This window comes from Lucilia cuprina, chromosome 6, assembly GCF_022045245.1.
Source record: "Lucilia cuprina isolate Lc7/37 chromosome 6, ASM2204524v1, whole genome shotgun sequence".
NCBI classification, from domain to species: Eukaryota; Metazoa; Arthropoda; class Insecta; order Diptera; family Calliphoridae; genus Lucilia; species Lucilia cuprina.
The window spans coordinates 38,071,443-38,094,053 of record NC_060954.1 but is presented as its reverse complement, the minus strand read 5'-3'; the positions used below and the strand labels follow the sequence as shown (position 1 = coordinate 38,094,053).

The following is a 22,611-nucleotide window of genomic DNA, read 5'->3' as shown; positions in this document are numbered from 1 at the left end:
CGAATTATTTACGTCCAGGAGTTTCTGAACATCGGTCAATAATAAATTCCGTGAACACTATATAAGGTTTTTTCTTTAATAATACATAAAAGAAGCGTAAAGTAGGCCCGATTGGGTTCTAGGTATGAATTTGAATTTTAAAGTGACGTTTTAAAAACGTTAAGACGTTTTATAGGCGTAAGAATATCATATCAAAATGAGATATTATCGAACGACTGTGCCTTCTTATATGTCATTAGTATGTTCTAACTATTATCTGTCACACTGTTTACATATAAAATAACTTAAATTAACTTGATCCAGTATTTACATTCGGAAACATCCGTTTATGTTTTTGGAAAATTATAAATAAATATTTCGTTTTCTTTCGTATTTTTATAATGCAAAATAAAAACCAAAAAATCAAGGAACTTAAAAATGTTTCTATTTATTTTGGCCCAAAGTAAACACATTGTTTTAAAATTAAAGTACCTCATCGACTAATTTGTTGTCATGCGGACTTGAAATGTTATTTGTGTTGGAGGTGGAATTAGAGGTGGCTATTTCGATCAAACTGCTGGTGGGTTCAATTGCTGCAGTAGACGGTGCTGTTGTACAACTAGGATTTGGAACATTTGTTTTGTCACACATACTACTCGTACTAGTTTCCGGGATTATTGGTAATGTACCTAATGGGTTAATTATGCTGGTAGCAGTGGTTGGTAATGCTGTCGTTGTATGTTGTAAAATTTGTTCATATGCTGGTTGTATTGTTGTAGTTCTTTTTGTTGTTGTCGTCGCAATGGTATTATTGCTGGTAGAGTTAATATCAACAGCATGTTGTATTTCATCTCTGTCATCGGACACATCTGTTGTTGTTACCATTAGACAACAGTCGCTTGCATTTTGCTCAGTTGGTTGCATTGTTATTGATGTCCTTTGTGTTTCTTCCATTAATGGTTGGGTAATGCGTGAATTTGTCGAATCTAATGTTTTGCGTCGTAATAAATGAGCTTTCCTTAAGCCACTTAAAAAACCCATCGTACCACGACTATAATGAGATGTTGCTTGATGATGATGTTGCTGTTGATGCGCTGATGTTTGTGCTGTGCTATGGGATCGTTGGCGTTGCTGTTGTTGATGATGATGACGTGTAGATGAAGATGTTGCTGATGTAACAGCACTAGACGCTCTTCGCGTTACCACTGACGACAACTCTTTTAGTCATACTTTCTCTTCACCGGGCATAGCGGGTCCACAACGTACGAACTATAATCAAAAGAACTGAGATTTTGTGATTTTCTATTAACAGGGAAAAAAATGCTTGTCTTTAAAGCCAATTGAATTTATTGCGTTTAAGTTAGAGTTTTATTTGAAATTTTGTTCTAAGCAAAAGTAATTTACTATATACATACATTTTTAGAGATAAGCTAAAATAAAAAAAAGAGCAAAAAGCAAAATAAGTAAATATGCGTAATATTAAATAACAAATTTCAGAAAAATTTTAAAAATTTTTTATTAAAGTTTGAATGTGTAAATTGCATTATTTTTGAGAGATGTTGTGGTGTCCGTTTGTCAGTAGAAACTTTAAAGATAACTCAATGTTTTAAAGAATATTTAATTCAGCAAAATTAAATAGACCTTTTTGAACAAATTAAAAAAGTAAGATGAGATCTTCAAGTGTTAATGAGTTTTACTTGCACATCTGTCTGAAGTTGGTACTATTTTAACCACACGGTGAGCTTGATACGATTGCCCACCGTCCCTTTGTGTCATGCAAAGAACTCGCTGGGTCTATTTTCACATTACATGGCTTCAACGAACAATATACAAGCACTTTGCTCGAATACTTGACTTTATGACCAACGTTACGACGTTGCATAACATTCGTAATGCAAAACCATCACTTTTGTACATAACTCTGTTATTCGGCCTACCGGTTGAGATACACTGGTTTTCTTCGCTCGATCGCAAGTTAAATAATTTTAAGTAAAGTCCCCATAGATTTAATGTACTGGTAACTTGTCTTTAACCCCGGGCAATATTAGGGAAGCTTTATTAAGTTAAAATTTCCCGTGAGAGATCAGAAGTAAAGAGCCCAACTTTTGGAGAAGTTTTAGAAGTGGGACTGAAATCTTCTCTGAGCAAAACAGAGCCAGCTCAAACCTGTCTAAGTCAAAAGCCGTTCGGGGTTATATCCAGAAACAAGTCGTGGTTAACAAGTGACCATAAATCTAGTCAGCGGCGGATATAGATTTATAATTGGAAAAATACAATGATTATCAACCAATTATTGTAACTGCAATCGAGTCATGCCTAGTGGAAAGAGTAAATTTCTAATAACGTCTAACCAAATTGGATCTAATTCGTCTTTTGTCACGAATCTATATGCAAACGAAAATAAAGACATTCGTTACTTTAGTGTCCCCTTTATAAATGAAAGCAGATGTAGTCACTTTACAGTCTCCATGTAATTTAGAAAGCGCACAAAAACACAAAATCAGGTCAAAACTACACAAGCAACATTGACTTCTTTGGGATAACTTCCTGACTGTTTCTTCGTAATCTGGTAAGTCGATGGACAGGAGAAGTCCTACGTGGAATGTTAAATGAAAAGTTCTTGGTATCCGGTCGAACTACTGGTCTAAAAATTACACTATTAATCAATCATTTAAACGGGTTCTAGAAGGTCCGGCCGAACTGATTATTGAACATGTTTTGTTGAATAATATATCGAAAACAACTATGGTATTTAGTTTATGTAAAGAAATACACAATAAAGAGGGAGGATTGTCCTTGCTTGCAATTAATCCCACTGTGCATTCTTATTCGTTTAACAGCAATACACAATTATCTAACCTTTGACATTCTAATCTTACTAATCTTCTCTAAGTACTCATTACTTGCCTTTACAATTTTGCACATACAGGTAAAGACAGAATATAAATTACAAGTTTCTCCTTTCGCATTGTCCTGACACGAAAATTTGCCTTTAATTTTATCTTCATCTAAAGTGCTTCATTATCACCGAGATTCATAGAAAACTTAAACACTTTATACGGTTTTTCTTTCACGACATAACTTTTCAAATTAACTTTAAATTATGACAAAAAAGGAAAATCTTTTACAAATACAAGCAAAAAGTTAAACAAATCTAAAAACTAAACTTTGACAACAGAAACTTTTTAGAAACAACATAAACCATCTAAGGAATGGTTGACGAAACAAATAACCTTTCTCTGTGGTTTACTCTTGGCATGACCTAACCTCTAACCGCAACAACATAATTCCTTGAAACCAGTTTATGTTGCAATTGCAAAACATCTGAAAACTTGGAAATAATGAACGAAAGAAAGCATTAGATAGCAATGGCAACAACTAAACCCTTAACAACACTTCTTGTCAGTGCTTTTTCTTATTCTTATTATTTAAACGTGCTTTATATGTATGTGTGTTTTAGTTCTCCAAGAAAAATACTTAAATTTTTCCAAAAATAAAAACAAATTTATTTTAAACAAAGCCTCAACACTTTTTTTGGCATCTGTTGAGCATGAAATTTAATGTATATAAACTTTGTATTATTCTATAAAACGGATGATTGTTTATGGAAAAGGTTTAATTAAATATTTTTTTAATATGTAAAAGGTTACAGTGGTATTTATCCCCAAAGCGGTAAAAGTGAACCGTAGTATCGCCAAAAACTAAAAACAATTAGACTGTCATCGTCATTATCAAACATCACCTCTCCTGATAATTTCTGGGTCACAACACGTATATCTAAATGGGAGGTCAGGTCAGAGAAGGCACTTGATATAAAAAGTTTGTATGGACATCTTAATAACGTGAATATATCTGCAATAATTGATACACTAGGTGACCTAAGTGTCGCATATGATGACGACGTTGAGCTTCTTATTCACAAGGAATATCTTCCCACAATAAGTGAACTCAGGGAATCAACCCTCTAGCATGGGCCAGGGGAAACGGCCTGAGTGTCATCCGCACCAAAACCGAACTGGTTCTTTTCACCAGAAGGTTAATTAATTTCAAAATTTAGATGCCCGCTTTCTAAATACCTCAAATTTTACACTTGGAACTCAGGTGGTCAAATATCATCACTTTGAGAATATCGAGATTGGAATGTGTCACTTTGACACCGGAGATGACTTGGAAGAGCTCTTTTCTATGATCTTTACTCTGATGCGTTACTAAGTAGTAGTATGAGAAATACAGGCTGGTTTTCACGGAGATCACAAGTACCGAAAAGGAAGGAAAACCATTCCCCCAACTAACTAACTAACTAACTAACTAACTTACTACCTACCTACCTACCTACCTACCTACCTACCTAACTAACTAACTAACTAACTAACTAACTAACTAACTAACTAACTAACTAACTAACTAACTAACTTACTACCTACATAACTAACTAACTAACTAACTAACTACCTAACTAACTAACTAACTAACTAACTAACTAACTAACTAACTAACTAACTAACTAACTAACTAACTAACTAACTAACTAACTAACTAATTAACTAACTAACTAACTAACTAACTAACTAACTAACTAACTAAATAACTAACTAACTAACTAACTAACTAACTAACTAACTAACTAACTTACTAACTAACTAATTAACTAAATAACTAACTAACTTACTAACTAATTAAATAACTATCTAACTACCTAACTAGTTAATAAGATAGTCCAGGAAAAGAAAAACACTAATATTCATACACTTTCGTAAGTTATATCTTGAAAATTTGTTAATGTCTTATTGTGTTTAAACTATTTTGGTTGATATTTTCATTTATACAATTTTATTATTTCTCGGCATTGTAATGTAACATAATTACTCTTAATTTGTACAAATATTGCAAGAAGGATGAACAGAAAAATAGCAGATCATTATAAAAGAATCAAACAAAATAAGCAAATTTCAGTTCATAAATTAATAACAAAAGAACTGCATTAATGAAAAAGTGAGAAAAAAAATAATTAAAACACATAACGTAATAGCAAAAAACCAAATAAATAGATGGCAACTACATTAACAACACTTACACGCACACACACGCACAATATACAAAATCTTACCGAGACCTGAGTGGCTGTGTAGGAATTTGCGCGCGGCCGATTACTTAGAAATGTTGTACGCCATTTACGTTTCATCTGAGCGATCACTTCACCGTTAAAGAAACAAAAGAAGGTGGCCACACATAGACCCTGTAAAAATTAGAGAAAAAAGTAAATTATATTAGAATGGCCAAAACTTATAATTGAATATTAACATATATTTTTTCACTATTTCAATTTGCTTACAACCATTAACAATATTTTTGTAACGAATAATTCCAAATTTTGTTATATCTCTTCTTTTTTTATAATTTTACAGAACTTTTATTTCAAACGTCTTCTTTATTTTAAGTACAAGAACAATAACGATGATAAAGTTTCACCACCTAAATATGTCAGTCGAACGTACAATATTGTTGTTTATTACAGTGGTTTCAATAACTCTGTGCGACGAACATAACTACGCGATAAAATAAAAATAAAAGAACCGTGTCATCCAGTTTTGCCCAAAGATTTATGCATAAAAGACCAAAAACTGTGGAGTCTCTGTGTTATTTGAGCAAACAATTGATGATTTTTCTCATATCTTACAAAACTTTACAACATATAAAATCATTAAAATTTTATCTTAAACATCCTCAAAATTGAAAAAAAAACTTTAAAAAATTTCATGAGTTTTACTTTGATTCTGCATATTAGGCGTATACTTAATATTTCTAATAGCAAAAAATCGTTATCACGTATACGATAGTTGTCGTCAATCAGGTGCAATTTTACAATATAAAATTTTCTGCTGCTTTCTTCGCTATGATATAACTTTGCTTTAGAAAACAAGATTTTAGTCAAAAAAGTGATCATCTTTAGGGCCCATAAAAAAGTGCATTACTATAGGAAAATCTTGAGACACGGTCTTTTTATGGTAAATGACACCGAGTCTTAAATTAGTGGCCTTCAGTAGGTTAGTGGTTAATATTTTAGTCTGGTAGACAGGTAGTGGTGGGTTCGATATCCACCTGAGGTACTGATTAAGGTGCGCACAATAGGTTTAATAGAGGCACAAGTATATTTCTTAGGACATTTTGTATATACAATGTATACACTGTATACATGTCTCTACATTCTTTATAATAACAAAATACAAATAAAACTTGTGTTCAAACTAATAATAATTTACTTTAAATTAAATTGTTGAAATAAATAATGTGTTGTTTCTAGATAACATGTGAGTAGTTTGAGTTTTTGTTAAAATAACAAAATACAAGTAAAATTTGTGCTCAAACTACTCGTTCGGTATAGATGACTGTCAAGTTATCAACTTTTTTGGAGGACGAGATTAGGAGAAGTAACTTTTCCTTTCAGCAATCACAGATGAATACAGACAAAAGAGGTTAGTAGAGTTAGGGAAGGATTTTTTCACCCAAAGGGGGTTTCATAGCATTATTAAAAAACAAGTAAGAGTTCAATATTCGGCTGTGCCGAATTTTATATACCCTTCACTATGATGTGTTAAAAAACAGTCATTACGAATTTTATTACAAAAAATCAAAAAATACTAATTGTATCCCATTTTATACGACCTAAATTCATCATAATTCATATTTCTAGGTTCAATATTATAAAAATTTCAAAAAGTACCTTTTGAAGAACAAAAATGTACCAAAACGTCCCCTTTTTTGTGTTCTGGGCTAGTCAGGGCTCTACATACCTAATATCATGTTTCTAAGTTCAATATTATAGAAAATTCAAAAAGTACCTTTTGTAGAAAGAAAAAGTACCAAAAAGTCCAAAAATTTCATGTTTCTAGGTTCAATATTATAGAAAATTCAACTGTGATTTGTTTTTGTTTGTTTATTGTTTTGTATAAGCACGCACGAAAAATGTAAATTTTTCATGAAATTTTCAGAGGTGGTCACGGATTTTTACTCATATCTTCGTTATTTATGGACCGATTGCACTGATTTTAAATAGCTTTCTAATCGATCGTATTTCCAATAGAATTATTGAAAATTCGGATCTCGCAGATATCTGGGGTCTTCTGAAAACTGATTTCAACATACACGCAGACAGACAGATGGAGATACGGACAGACTGAAATGGCTAAATCGAATCTGCTATCTATAAGGATCCAGAATATATATACTTTATAGGGTCGGAAAATTATATTATAGAAATTACAAACGGAATGACAAACTTATATACATATACCCTTCTCACGAAGGTGAAGGATATAATAAATTTAGAATCTCATTTACATGTATCTCCTTAATGACGACTTTGGAAAATACACAATTTAAATACTTACTAGGAAAAGCTAAAAACAATGTTTTTTTTTTCACACATTTAAAGAGAGCAACGTTGCATAATAGAAAATTGCATAAAAGCATTACAACAAAATAAATAAAATATACATATTTGTTTACTAGATTTTCCACACTTAAAAAAATATTTCTCAAATTGTCTGTCTTAGGTGCAAAAAGTGTCATAACAACACCACAACAAGAAATATTGCAAAAAAGAAATTTGCATACAAAGGCCATAAGAAAACTAAAATTTCAAAGTAAATCCGATTTTTACTCCACCTTTAACGAAATTTTACACTTTTTTAAGCTTAAAGAAAAAATGCATATATTTTTTTGTTATGATTTTCAAGGGACTTTTTGAATGTGACAAAAAAAACACAAAAAAAAAAATACTAGAAAAAAGTGCAATAAACTGTTCATATTTCTAAAAAAATATAAAAAAATACATGAGAAAAAGTTAAGTCGGTTAAGCAAGACCTTAATAAAACCCTACATTAGGAGGATAAAATAAGTCCAAATGACGAAATTCTGAAATATAGCTTTTATTTTTTATAACAATTTTTTTCAAAATCCAACATGGTAAAACACATAACATACAAGCGCATAATATCTTATAGAGATGTAGGGTATAAAAAACAAGCAGTTTTTGTTCAAGGTTATTTTTTTACTATTGTCGAGAATCTTTAAAGTGTGCAAATAAAAGGGGATAGATAACTTTTTTACTGCATATGAATGTATGAATATATGTATAAATAGAGCTAAAATGAAAAACACTTGGAAAATGAAAATATAAACACACCAACCCTCACAATTTTAAAGAAACTAAATCGAATACAAACATTGCTCAGAAAAAAAGCAGAAAGTTGTGTAAAGCATTTCTTTAACAAATAGCAGGAAAAGTGCTACTATTAAAGTTAAAGTTTTCTTTTCGTTTGAATATTTGTTGTTGGCGGAACTAAAAAGTTTATTGTTGCACTTCTCTTTTATTTCTCAAACAAACTTTAAAAGAAAAACATCGTGTGACAAAAAAAAAAAAATAGTTTTTTGTTGTTTCCCAAAAGAAAGCTTATAATAAATGATGTTATGAACTTAAAACCTTTTTCTAATATTGGAAAAAAATTATGTTTCCTTTTAATAACACAAATTGAGGACGAATGAATATACTTTGTATTAAATATTAATCATACGTCCTCCTATATGTATGTTATTATCAAAAAAATATTTTAAATAAATTTTGTTATGATTTAAATAAACTTCGTTATGATTTACTTAAAACTTATAACATTAGTTTAGCTTAAGTTCTAAACATTACCATCATTCAAGACACGTCTCTTTCTCCAATATTTCAGATTTTGAAAAACATTTGTAACATTTCAACCATTTAGTGCAAGAAAAAAATTTTAAAAATATTGTATTTTTCTGTCAATTGTTACAAGTAAGATTTTTATAAATAAATCAACTTCAAATAACAGCAGAGATTTCCATTTACATTTATGTAAATGCATCGCATTGCAAAAAAATGGCTACTTGTAAAACATACAATATTTATATGAGTATGCAAATCGGTTTATTTTTTATACATATTTCAAGACTGCATATCTTTTTACCATAAATCAGTATCAGATGCTAAAATTTACATTGTGTTTAGAATAAAAGAAATATAACTGCTGGCTAGGAAAGGTAGCATTTTTTACAACCAAGTATAGATAGATAGATAGATAGATAGATAGATAGATAGATAGATAGATAGATAGATAGATAGATAGATAGATAGATAGATAGATAGATAGATAGATAGATAGATAGATAGATAGATATATAGATAGATAGATAGATAGATAGATAGATAGATAGATAGATAGATAGATAGATAGATAGATAGATAGATAGATAGATAGATAGATAGATAGATAGATAGATAGATAGATAGATAGATAGATAGATAGATAGATAGATAGATAGATAGATAGATAGATAGATAGATAGATAGATAGATAGATAGATAGATAGATAGATAGATAGATAGATAGATAGATAGATAGATAGATAGATAGATAGATAGATAGATAGATAGATAGATAGATAGATAGATAGATAGATAGATAGATAGATAGATAGATAGATAGATAGATAGATAGATAGATAGATAGATAGATAGATAGATAGATAGATAGATAGATAGATAGATAGATAGATAGATAGATAGATAGATAGATAGATAGATAGATAGATAGATAGATAGATATATAGATAGATAGATATATAGATATATAGATAGATAGATAGATAGATAGATAGATAGATAGATAGATAGATAGATAGATAGATAGATAGATAGATAGATAGATAGATAGATAGATAGATAGATAGATAGATAGATAGATAGATAGATAGATAGATAGATAGATAGATAGATAGATAGATAGATAGATAGATAGATAGATAGATAGATAGATAGATAGATAGATAGATAGATAGATAGATAGATAGATAGATAGATAGATAGATAGATAGATAGATAGATAGATAGATAGATAGATAGATAGATAGATAGATAGATAGATAGATAGATAGATAGATAGATAGATAGATAGATAGATAGATAGATAGATAGATAGATAGATAGATAGATAGATAGATAGATAGATAGATAGATAGATAGATAGATAGATAGATAGATAGATAGATAGATAGATAGATAGAGATAGATAGATAGATAGATAGATAGATAGATAGATAGATAGATAGATAGAGATAGATAGATAGATAGATAGATAGATAGATAGATAGATAGATAGATAGATAGATAGATAGATAGATAGATAGATAGATAGATAGATAGATAGATAGATAGATAGATAGATAGATAGATAGATAGATAGATAGATAGATAGATAGATAGATAGATAGATAGATAGATAGATAGATAGATAGATAGATAGATAGATAGATAGATAGATAGATAGATAGATAGATAGATAGATAGATAGATAGATAGATAGATAGATAGATAGATAGATAGATAGATAGATAGATAGATAGATAGATAGATAGATAGATAGATAGATAGATAGATAGATAGATAGATAGATAGATAGATAGATAGATAGATAGATAGATAGATAGATAGATAGATAGATAGAAGCGTTGACAATAAAGGCAAATACTGATGCTACTTACGCTGATGTGTTGAAAGAAATGAAGAAGAATATTGACCCCAGTAAAATCGGTGTAGATATAAAAACAATGAGAAGAACCATAAACGGCGATATCCTAATTAAATTCAACAAAGGCGAGGGACAGGCAGAAAAATTAACGCGTGCTATTGGAAACACATTGGGAAACAATGTCACAATTAAAACGGTTAAAAAGAACTGCATAGTCGACATAAGAGACATGGACGAATCAACAGAGCAGGAGGATATTATAAGTGCACTCAAAACTGCGACAGACATGGTGCTCACTGGTATTAAAATCCTCAATGTTAGAGAATCCTTCGGAAAGACAAAGCAAGCCTTGGTTCAAATCCAGGAGGATGCTGCCGCTATCCTTTTAAGAAACAACAAAATTCGAATAGGATGTGTGATGTGCAGAGTGAGAAAAAAGGATAAAGCTATACAATGCTTCAAATGCCTAGATCAAGTTCATATGGCAAAGTCTTGCAATGGTGTAGATAGAACAAATATCTGCAGAAAATGCTGCAATTCCGGTCACAAATTCAAAGACTGTAAAGAAGAAATGAGGTGCATCATATGCCAAGAAGAGGGTTTATAGAATACAAAACACTACATAGGCAGTATGTTTTGTATAAACAATAGAAGAGAAAACCAACGAAATGACTAGAAAGTTTCTTCAGATAAACCTTGGTCAAGGAAGAGAAGCACAAGATCTTATAATGCAGAAGTCAGCAGAAGACGATATAGATATAGTGTTAGTTAGCGAACCATATGGTAAAATATCATCTCTCAATTGGTACAAAGATATCAGCCACTGTGCAGCTATAATAATAAGAAACAAAAATGTAAATGTTAAAGTAATTGACGAAAGCAACATTGGATTTGTATATGTAACAGTCGATAATGTGAGAATCTACAGTTGTTATTTTTCGCCTAATACATGTCACGAAGAATTTGCTGCAGCTATAATCAACTTAGAGGAATCTATTCGAGGAGCGAGAAGTAAGGTTCTGATTGGAGGAGATTTCAATAGTAAATCCCCAGAATGGAACTGTAATATACTAGACAATAGGGGTGCAACAGTGAGCGAGATGATTGGCAGTCTTGGTCTTACTATATTCAACGAAGGTCAAAAATATACTTTTAGGAGACCTCCGGGAGGAAGTATAATTGACATTACATTTGGAACAACCAATCTTTATAATGACAACATGAATTGGATGGTACTTGAAGATTTTACACTAAGTGACTACCAATACATCACATTTTGCATTGACGACAATTCTGCTTTAGCACAAAACGATATAAGTCTTCCTAAGTGGAATGTTAGGAAACTTAAAGAGGATAAATTAGTTGACTATATACTTAGAATAAAAGCGAGAAATTTAAGAACTCCAATAGAAGACAATGTTCAGTGCGCCGTAAAATCACTGACTGATATATTAACAAAGGCTTGTAATGTAGGAATGGCGAGAGTCCAACCATACCGAAACAAACCATCCGTGTACTGGTGGAACGATGAAGTGCGAGAGCTAAGGAGAAGGTGTTTAATAGCACGCAGAGAAACTACGAGAAGCCATGAAGATCTCACTCTTAAATTACAATACAGAAGATGTCGTAAAGTGTTGAGAAAAGCCATTAAAGAGAGCAAAAGAAGATGCTGGCTTGAACTCTGTAATGAAATTGATTCAGATCCCTGGGGTAAACCCTATCAGATAGTCAGAAAAACACTAGGTGTCATAAAACCCATACCTGGAATCAAAGAACCAGAGTGGGCAAATAAAATAGTCGAAACACTCTTCCCACTTGACAAAGACAAGAAGAGTAGAGAAGAAGCATTACAGCAACCAAATGGTTTCTATCCTCTAAGTGAAGAGGAACTAAAAATAGCAACAAAAAAGCTAAAAGTTGGAAAATGTCCCGGTCCGGATGGCATTCCAAATATAGTCTTAAAATTAGTAAGCGAAACCTGGCCTGATTTGCTACTACGCACGTTTAACTTATGCCTACCAACAGGAAAATTCCCCGCGAAGTGGAAAATACAGAAATTTGTTCTCCTGCGAAAAGGAGACAAAGCATTAAACGAACCAAGCTCATACAGACCTTTATGCATGCTTGATTCACTAGGAAAACTATTTGAGAGCTTAATACTCAACAGACTTACAAAACGTATAGATGAACTTGGCGGCTTATCACGTAATCAGTATGGCTTCAGAAAGGAAAGATGTGCTGTTGATGCCATTAATGACGTTGTAAAAACAGCGATGGAATCTAAATTCGCAAAAGGTTTCTGTGCTATAATAACCTTAGATGTTAAAAATGCCTTTAACACGGCCAAATGGAGAATGATATTAGAAGCTCTCAAACACAAAGGGGTGCATGATTATATGCACACAATAATAGCGGACTACTTGGATAACAGAATCCTACTGTATGATACAGATGATGGAAAAAAAACCTACCAAATAACAGCCGGGGTTCCACATGGGTCAGTACTGGGCCCTTTCTTGTGGAAGGGTTATGCTTTAAACAACACATCACTAATATTAGAAACAAAACTATAAAAACCGCAGCATCACTGGCCAGAATAATGCCAAACCTTGGTGGCCTAAAGCCATACACAAGAAAACTAATAAATAGTGTCGTCCATTCACAAATTCTGTATGCAGCCCCAACATTTTTGCAACAGTGATGGACAAAAACTGTAGAGTAAGAGAGCTACAAAAACCACAAAGAATCAGCGCGCTAAGAATTATTTCGGCATATTGCACAGTACCAACATCAGCAGCTCTGGTGATTGCTGGGCTCTTACCTATCGACCTTCAAATAATAGAAAAAGATGAAATATACAAGGAGTTAAACATAATTCAATCCAGCGATATGAACCAAGCAGAAAAACGAAAACGAGAAGTGGAGATATGATGAATATGTGGCAGCAAAGATGGTCACATGAGACAACGGGGAGATATACCTACAATCTGATACCAAACATCAAAGAATGGATCGAAAGATCACATGGAAATGTTGGTTATTACATGACCCAATTCTTGACAAACCATGGAGCCTTCAACCAGTATTTATACAGGTTTAATTTGAGAAGCAGTGCCAGTTGTGAGGCATGTGGAGCATGTGAAGAAACGTCAAAACATGTACTATTTGAATGCCCAAAGTGGATAAATGAATGAATAAAGTTATGTGAGATGATTTCAGCAGATAATATAATAAGAATTATGCTGAAATCGAAGCAAGAGTGGAATCATTGTGAAAACTATATTAATGAAGTTATCAAAAAAAGATGCTTGAGAGTTCCGAACCTCCCACGATAGGAGGATGTAGGAATAAACAAGTAAGAGTTCTATATTCGGCTGTGCCGAATCTTATATACCCTTCACCATGATGTGTTTAAAGCCTTTTGTACCTTTTGAAGAACGAAAAAGTACCAAAAAGTCCCCATCTATGGGTCCTCAGTTAATCCGGGCCATACAAACTTAATTACATGTTCCTAGGTTCAATATTGTAGAAATTGTAAAAAGTACCTTTTGAAGAACGAAAAAGTACCAAGAAGTCCCCTTTTACTGGTTCTCACTTAATCCGGGATATACGAACTTAATAACATGTTTCTAGGTTCAATATTATAGAAATTTCAAAAAGTACCTTTTGAAGAATGAAAAAGTACCAAAAAGTACCCTTTCATGGGTCCTCACTTAATCCTGGCCATACATACTTAATTACATGTTTCTAGGTTTAATATCGTAGAAATTGCAAAAAGTACCTTTTGAAAAACGAAAAAGTACCAAAAAGTCCCCTTTATGGGTCCTTACTTAATCCGGGCCATACATACATAATTACATGTTTCTAGGTTTAATATCGTAGAAATTGCAAAAAGTACCTTTTGAAAAACGAAAAAGTACCAAAAGTCCCCTTGTATGGGTCCTCACTTAATCCGGGCCATACATACTTAATTACATGTTTCTAGGTTCAATATTGTAGAAATTGCAAAAAGTACCTTTTGAAGAACGAAAAAGTACCAAAAAGTCCCCTTTTATGGGTCCTCACTTAATCCGGGCCATACATACTTAATTACATGTTTCTAGGTTCAATATTGTAGAAATTGCAAAAAGTACCTTTTGAACAACGAAAAAATACCAAAAAGTCCCCCTTTATGGGTCCTCACTTAATCCGGGCCATACATACTTAATTACATGTTTCTAGGTTCAATATTGTAGAAATTGCAAAAAGTACCTTTTGAACAACGAAAAAGTCCCCTTTTATGGGTCCTCACTTAATCCGGGCCATACATACTTAATTACATGTTTCTAGGTTCAATATTGTAGAAATTGCAAAAAGTACCTTTTGAAAAACGAAAAAGTACCAAAAAGTCCCCTTGTATGGATCCTCACTTTATCCGGGCCATACATACTTAATTACATGTTTCTAGGTTCAATATTGTAGAAATTGCAAAAAGTACCTTTTGAACAACGAAAAAATACCAAAAAGTCCTCTTTTATGGGTCCTCACTTAATCCGGGCCATACATACTTAATTACATGTTTCTAGGTTCAATATTGTAGAAATTGCAAAAAGTACCTTTTGAAAAACGAAAAAGTCCCCTTTTATGGGTCCTCACTTAATCCGGGCCATACATACTTAATTACATGTTTCTAGGTTCAATATTGTAGAAATTGCAAAAAGTACCTTTTGAAAAACGAAAAAGTACCAAAAACTCCCCTTGTTTGGGTCCTCACTTAATCCGGGCCATGCATACTTAATTTCATGTTTCTAGGTTCAATATTATAGAAATTTCAAAAAATACCTTTTGAAGAACGAAAAAGTACCAGAAAGTCCCTTTTTATAGGTTCTCACTTAATCCAGGCTCTACATACTTAATTTCATATTTCTAGCCAATAACAAAACATTAGTGCTGCTCTCGCTCTGCTACTCTTGCTCTGCTTTGCTTTTATAAACAAATTACAATAACAATATTTACCGTATTGTTATGTATTTTGTTTTTGTTTTTTGCAGTTTCTGTCTGAGCATGAATAAAAAATCTAAATTTTATATGAAATTTTCAGAGGTTGTCTCGGTTTTTTGCTCATATCTCCGTTATTTATGGACCGATTTTGCTGATTTTAAATAGCGTTCTTGCCGGTCGTATGTCTGATAGAATTATGGAAGATTCGGATCTCGCAGATATCTGGGGTCTTCTAAAAACTGATTTCAACAAACATACAGACAGACAGACAGACAGACAGACGGACAGACAGACAGACGGACATGGCTTAATCATCTCCGCTACCTATAAGGATCCAGAATATATATACTTTATAGGGTCGGAAAATTATATTATAGAAATTACAAACGGAATGACAAACTTATATATACCCTTCTCACGAAGGTGAAGGGTATAAAAAAGAAAAGAACTAAAGAAGAAGAAAATAAAAAAGAAAAAACTAAAGAAGAAAATAAACTTAAGCCACCCACCCTGATGAAATGCTGACGCGGTGCCGGGGTGGATTGGAGATGTCGTGGGGCCACTAGATGATAGGATACTATCACTACGTCCAAAAAAAAGAAGATAGATAGATAGATAGATAGATAGATAGATAGATAGATAGATAGATAGATAGATAGATAGATAGATAGATAGATAGATAGATAGATAGATAGATAGATAGATAGATAGATAGATAGATAGATAGATAGATAGATAGATAGATGCATATGTATGTTAAGAGGGTTTTCATTTTACCCTCTTAACATACATACCTACATTCTGTCTGTTCGAAAGTCTATCTGTTGAGGGGGCGGAAGTTTTTAACAGAGATTCCCTCTGTAGGTGAAGGGTACTAATGATTCAGTTCTACCAATAAAATTTATTTTATTTATTAATATTTTTATAAATATTTCTAAATGAAAAAATAAAAACATTTGCCTTGTTAGTTTATACTAAATCGAATGAATTAAATTTGTTTGTCCTTGAAAAATGTCAGATTAATATTTAAGCAACATTTTCTATTTTGTAGATTCATTTAATGTTTTTAATTGTTATGGAATTCTTTGAATATGCTTTAGAATATAAATTTTGCAAAATGTATTATTTTAATTTTTGTTTTTGTTCATACATAAAACAATTTGCTTTGTTTTCATTTTTTTGGTAACCATAGAATTATTTATATACAGGAAAACAGAAAAACAAATACACACAACATAAGCAAACATTTTAATATTTAATATAAATAAATAAAACAAAGATACTTGATCCTGTGAATAAAAACCAAGATTTCATGGTCTTTTCGTTACAGACGAAACAATTTCTTTGTATATGTAAATCTGTTTTAGTATTTGCTATAACATGAGTATTATTTATTGTCGTATCGTAAGCTATAAAGTATATTTTCCACATAAATATATTTTTTTACTAAGTAATGGTAAAGATTAAATACCATTAGATGTGAGATATATTTCTCTTAGATTATGTGGGAGTATTAAAAAATGATTTTTATATGGGCGAGAGTTTGTAAAAAATTACACTTAACGTAAGTTTATATTTTTTATATAAACATGTTGGAGAAACTCAATTACATTGATACTATCTTATAGGACGAATATATTTAGAACTACATTTAATATTTTTGTCGGTTAGACCTAAAATGAAATTTCGTGCTTCAATAGGCTCAGAATAATTTTCTTTGTTGGTTGAGTATCAGCCTGTCATATAGATTATATACTAAGCTTTAGTATATAGACTAAACTGGGCTATAAAGTATATGTTCTATACCCTACACCACTATAATGGGGAGGGTATTGTGCATTTGTTCTGATGTTTATAACACTCAAAAATATTGGTCCTACACTCACCTTATTGTATACCAATCTACTCTGAATCACTAGCTAAATCGATTCGGAAGATTTAACTAGGTCTGTCCATTAGTGTGTCTATTTGGTGTGAATTTTCAAAACAATTGCCCCAAATAGGGCTTTTGGGCTCCTACTTATGTTATATGTCTCATTATGTCAAGAAAAATCGACAAAACCGGGCCTCGTTTGACCCTTGCCTCCATACAAACTCCCCCACAAAAATTTCTTATAAACAACCCAATTAGAGCCCTCTTGTAGGAAATCTTTACATTTTTAATATACTGGCTGGTGTAGCGTATCACAGGTCGGCCATGCCTGACTATACTGTTATAATTGTTTTTCGGTAATATTTTTTCTAAAGTAATGTTAAAGATTTGGGGGATATGTGTAGCAAGTAAAAATATTTCTTTTAGATTATATATAAATATTTCTCCTAATGAAAATATAATCTTTTTATTTGAAAGATACGGCTAAGGGTGTGTATCGACTTCTGGACTATATTAGGGGAATCAGGAAATGTTTTCGCAGGAATTATACCCTCAGATTAGCCATGAAAGAAACATCGAATGTATATAATACGCTACGTGAGAATCTGACGTTCCTTATAAACAAAATTTGTAAAACCAAACGCGAAAAATCCATAGCAAGTTGGCAAAGAAGGTAGTCCAAGGGTCGTTGAAACTTTAAACTAATCCCTTATATTAATTTGTGTATTCGTCGGCCACATGGTGAAGTGAATTAGGACCTAACACAATTCCTTTCGAGACTTGGTGGATACAGAAGTCCCAAGATATTCCAAATGTGCCGAAGTTGATGAAAAGGTGGAACATGTCACATTCGTATGCCCATGATTCTTAAGTAACCAAAACACACTAGAATCTTTTCTATGTGAGAGTGTAACGGTTACCAACATAACCAGCATAATGCTGAAATCCAAATGAAACGCAATTAACAGGTTTATCAACGATATGAAACTATACGAAACTATAGTCTATGGACTAAACTTGGCTATAAGTACATGTTATATAAATATTGGTCCTACACTCACCTTAAATCATACCAATCTTCTCTGAATCACTTCCTGAGTCGAATAAGCTATGTCTGCCAGTCTGTGTGTCCATGTAAAGCTTGTGCGGTTTATCGACGATGAAAAAAACATTACGCAAAGCAGAAATTGTCCGTATGATGACCTCAGCATCGTGTCACAAAATGTGGCAGAGTAAGAAATATAGAGTTTCATACTGTTGGCAAATTCATCCACCCCAGGAAGTAATACCAATTGGTTTTCCTGCAGGTAGTGGGAATGTAAGGGGTGTGTTTTAGTTCATAGAGTCGAGGCGAGTCGTACATGTTTTCCAACACGGCGCAATAAAAGAAAAAACTATGGACTAGGTTATACACTAGACTTTTGACTAGACTATGGTCTAGAATATAGACTAGTCTATGGCGAAACAAAAGAAAAAACTATGTACTAGGTTATACACTAGATTTTAGACTAGACTATGGACTAGAATATAGACTAGTCTTTATTGGTTTATTGACTATTATATGAACTTTATTAAAACTTTATTAGTAACAAAAAGTACCGAAAATGTCGTGGTTGTTCAGCGGTATTTTTCGATTAAAAAAAAAAACTAAAAACCTAAAGTGCTGAATCTTTCATGTCTGATCTGCAATAACTAGAATATCTCGTTTGGTTCAAAAATTATAGTGAATAAATTTAAATTAAATTTTCAAAAATAATTAGTGTTTTTTAAACAAGCATATGACTAAATTAATTTTCAAGAATAAATATGTAATTGCAAATGTCTAGCCAATTTCTCTTTTTTGTTCTTCTTGATAAAACATTCAAAAATTTTGTGAGAAACCCGACAAGTATGCTAAAGAAATTGTGTATATATTTGCGATTACAGACTTAGAGGCTCAGAGGTGGTAATTATCAAGTCGTCTACCCCGTAAGATTAATACAAATTAAAAAGCAAAAATAAACAAGCTGGTCGTCGAAAGAAAACGAATGAAATATTCTTTATATTAATTAGATTCTTTACTGTTTTTTTATTCAGCTTACTTGTTATTAAATTGTCTAAGAAAAAGTTTTTTCAGCCGTTCGTAGTTGAACAATTTGTTTAAGAATTTAAAATTAAAATTAAGCTTTAATCATCTTATAAAGTATTTTTATGAAATTGTTTTCATTTACATTTTATGTCAAAAATAGCCAGCTACACTAAAACTTAAAATTATTTTTAGACATTGGTTTTAACTTGGTTATATTAAACATTTTTTGGATTACAGTAATTATATATCCTCTTATTAATGAATAAAATAAAAAATAACTTAAATGAAGTATTTCTTTACTCACCTGAAATGAAGCAGTAAATGCAGAAATTACTTCATAAGTATGCTCCCAAGGATGATTGGGATCGGGACGAAAGGGCGTTAAAATATATTGCAAACCTAATAATGGCACCAGCAGCAATGTGGCACTAAAATGAAAAAGTTACAGAGATGTTTTATTAAAACATATAATACCATTTAATAACTTTGCCAACTTAAATTGCTAAATAAAATTGTTTCTCTTAAAAAAAACACACAGACAACTAAACGTGGTCATAGCAAAGGAAATAAAATTAGAAGCAAAAAAATGCTGTAACATTTATAACTCACCGAAATGCCTGAAGCACTGTACGTGATGGGCCACAACTGTTTTGTAGACTGGCGGGTGCTTTCATTTTTAGTAAAACAACACGAACAATATTACACAGGAAGAGTAGATTAAGGAACATTGAAATGCAAACAGGTACAACCAAAATATTTTCAAATTTTGTTTGATTCATCCAACAGCTGTGAAAAAAGATAAAATAACAATAAAATTTTTTTTTAGAGAACAACAAAAATTTCAAATAAGAAAAACTTTTGCAAACAGGTATGTCTTATTTAAATATATATAATTATTAAATGTCAAACTTACTGGGCATTATCAGTGGGCGAACCTATTAAACCACGCGCCAAACCATAAACAAATATGACAACAGCTGGTGAGCCCCAACCAAATGCTATCAACCATTTAACCAGTTTTTTCTCTGATATAAAAGCTGACACTAGAACTGTATGTAAATAGAAACCCTCACACAGCATCCAGGAATAGTTGGTTAGAAGAAAATAATGTAAAATTACATGTAAAACAACACATATAGGCTGTATATAGTTGGTCAAAGGTTTACACCATCAGCGTCATTAAGTTGAAAAATGAAAATAAAAGGAGAATAAAATTAAGTTTAATCGTCATTAAATTTTGTGCCAAAATATTTTTACTTATAATTTATACACTCCTTTACACTTACCGGATTTTGTTGCAGTAGTTCTCCGTCCGGCAGCACAACCAAATACCACACCAACCATAATGAGTTATTGGCAGCGAAAGATGTAAAAAGATTCATGTGCAACGTTATACGAGCACATTTCAAGGATCTGCAAATGAAGGAATAATATAAGGGATTGTTAATTGTTGGATGAATTTAAATGCTTCTAATAATTAAAAAAAAACAAACTTTATTTGAAATTTTTTTGTTAAAATACATAACATTGTAATGAACGATGCGTATGAGTTATATTTAAACTCAAATAATAATTTAATATAAAGTATACGTTTAGGCGCCAGTAAATGAATGTAAAAATGTGTGAAATTGTAATAAACGATGCGTATGAGTTATATTTATATTCAATAATAATTTTATATAAAGTATACGTTTAGGCGCCACTAAATTAAGGTAATGTAATATTACGAAAATATGTGGATAATAACCAGGGCAAGGATTTTCATGCACTAAAAAATTAAAAATATACTCTTATAATATGCACTATAAAATGGGAAAATATGAACTAAAAATGTAAAAAATATGCACCAAAAAAATCTTTCTTTGCGAAGGTACATATTAATATATTCAGATCTTAAGTTTTTGACAACAAAAATAAACATGTTTTTAAGGACTGCCTTATGTACTACAATTAGGGTTGCCAGATTCCGATTCGCAAAAAGCTGGACATTGGGCTTTAAAAAGCTGGACAAAACAAAAAAAGCTGGACACAAAAAAATACTCAGAAAATGCTAATTTTGGTTTTGTGTAAATAGTTTCACAGTGATACACAAAAAAAAATGCAGGGGTTCTCATATACCAATTCCGTTTTGTTATAGTCCACAGAGTATGAATATATTTTTAGCTTTCCCAGATCTCTTCGTTAACTTACTTTTTAGAGCAAAAGATTTGAAAAAGCTCCATTTTTGAAGTTTTAAATTTTAAGAACCATAAGTACGTAAGCTGTACGTAAAGAAATTGACTATCGCTCGCAATAATAGGTCTTTCCTGTAAGAAATATACAGTAACTTTATGCTAGAGAGTAATTTTTAATTTACTCTCAATCAAAAAAATGTCAAAAAATACGCGAAATCCAATTTTTTGTTTATAAACAAAGATTGGTAATGCTCTTTTGCTGAAATCTCAATCGTTAACAAAAAAAAAACAAATAATTTTTACTTTGATTTTTCCTATAAATAAATGGATATTTAAAGTTAACAAAACATGTAGTATCACTAAAAATATATTATTGTTTTAAAACTTCATGATACAAACATATTATTAAAATAAAAATTTACACAAAATCGATAAGAGAAAGACAAACTAAATTGTTTTAAAAGCGCTAGATTGACAATATTTGTTATGATTTTTCATGACAAATAAACTCTTTTAAAAACTAATTTATGATAAATAAATTTAAAATAAATATAATTACAAATAATTTTTTAATATTTGTGTGTTATTAATTTATATATTTACCAAATTTTTGAATTCTTTGGTTTGTTTACATATTCATAAATCAAACATTTGTTGTTGGATATTTTTTACTTGGGAAAAATATTCAGTAAAATCAAAAAATTCTCTATTAACGAACTGTAATTTTTACCGCTCTCTTACTCTCTCGTTGCAAGTTTTCGAAAGTACGCGAACGGAATCCAATAACAATTGTTGCAAATTGTTACAAATTATCGAGTATGCGAACAGACCTAATATTTATTACGACATTCAGCTGTTCAAGTGTTAAGACATGATGATAGAAGAGGGAAATCATAACATAGTTGTATAACAAATGTACAATCAGAGTTGGCTAACAAGATTTGACAAAGATTACATAAAAACAAGTAAGAAAGTATAATCGGG

At 31.4% G+C, this 22,611-nt stretch overlaps 1 protein-coding gene across 1 annotated transcript in view; it reads right to left on the bottom strand.

The window, feature by feature from the left end:
- Positions 1–402: 402 nt before the first annotated feature.
- Positions 403–22,611, bottom strand: part of LOC111685662 (calcitonin gene-related peptide type 1 receptor) — a 66,769-nt gene continuing 44,560 nt past the window's right edge. The window contains 6 exon segments of the mRNA XM_046953943.1: positions 403–1,248; positions 5,087–5,215; positions 19,758–19,881; positions 20,063–20,239; positions 20,367–20,593; positions 20,740–20,866. Coding sequence (XP_046809899.1) covers positions 463–1,248; positions 5,087–5,215; positions 19,758–19,881; positions 20,063–20,239; positions 20,367–20,593; positions 20,740–20,866 — 1,570 coding nt within the window. The 3' untranslated portion in view covers positions 403–462.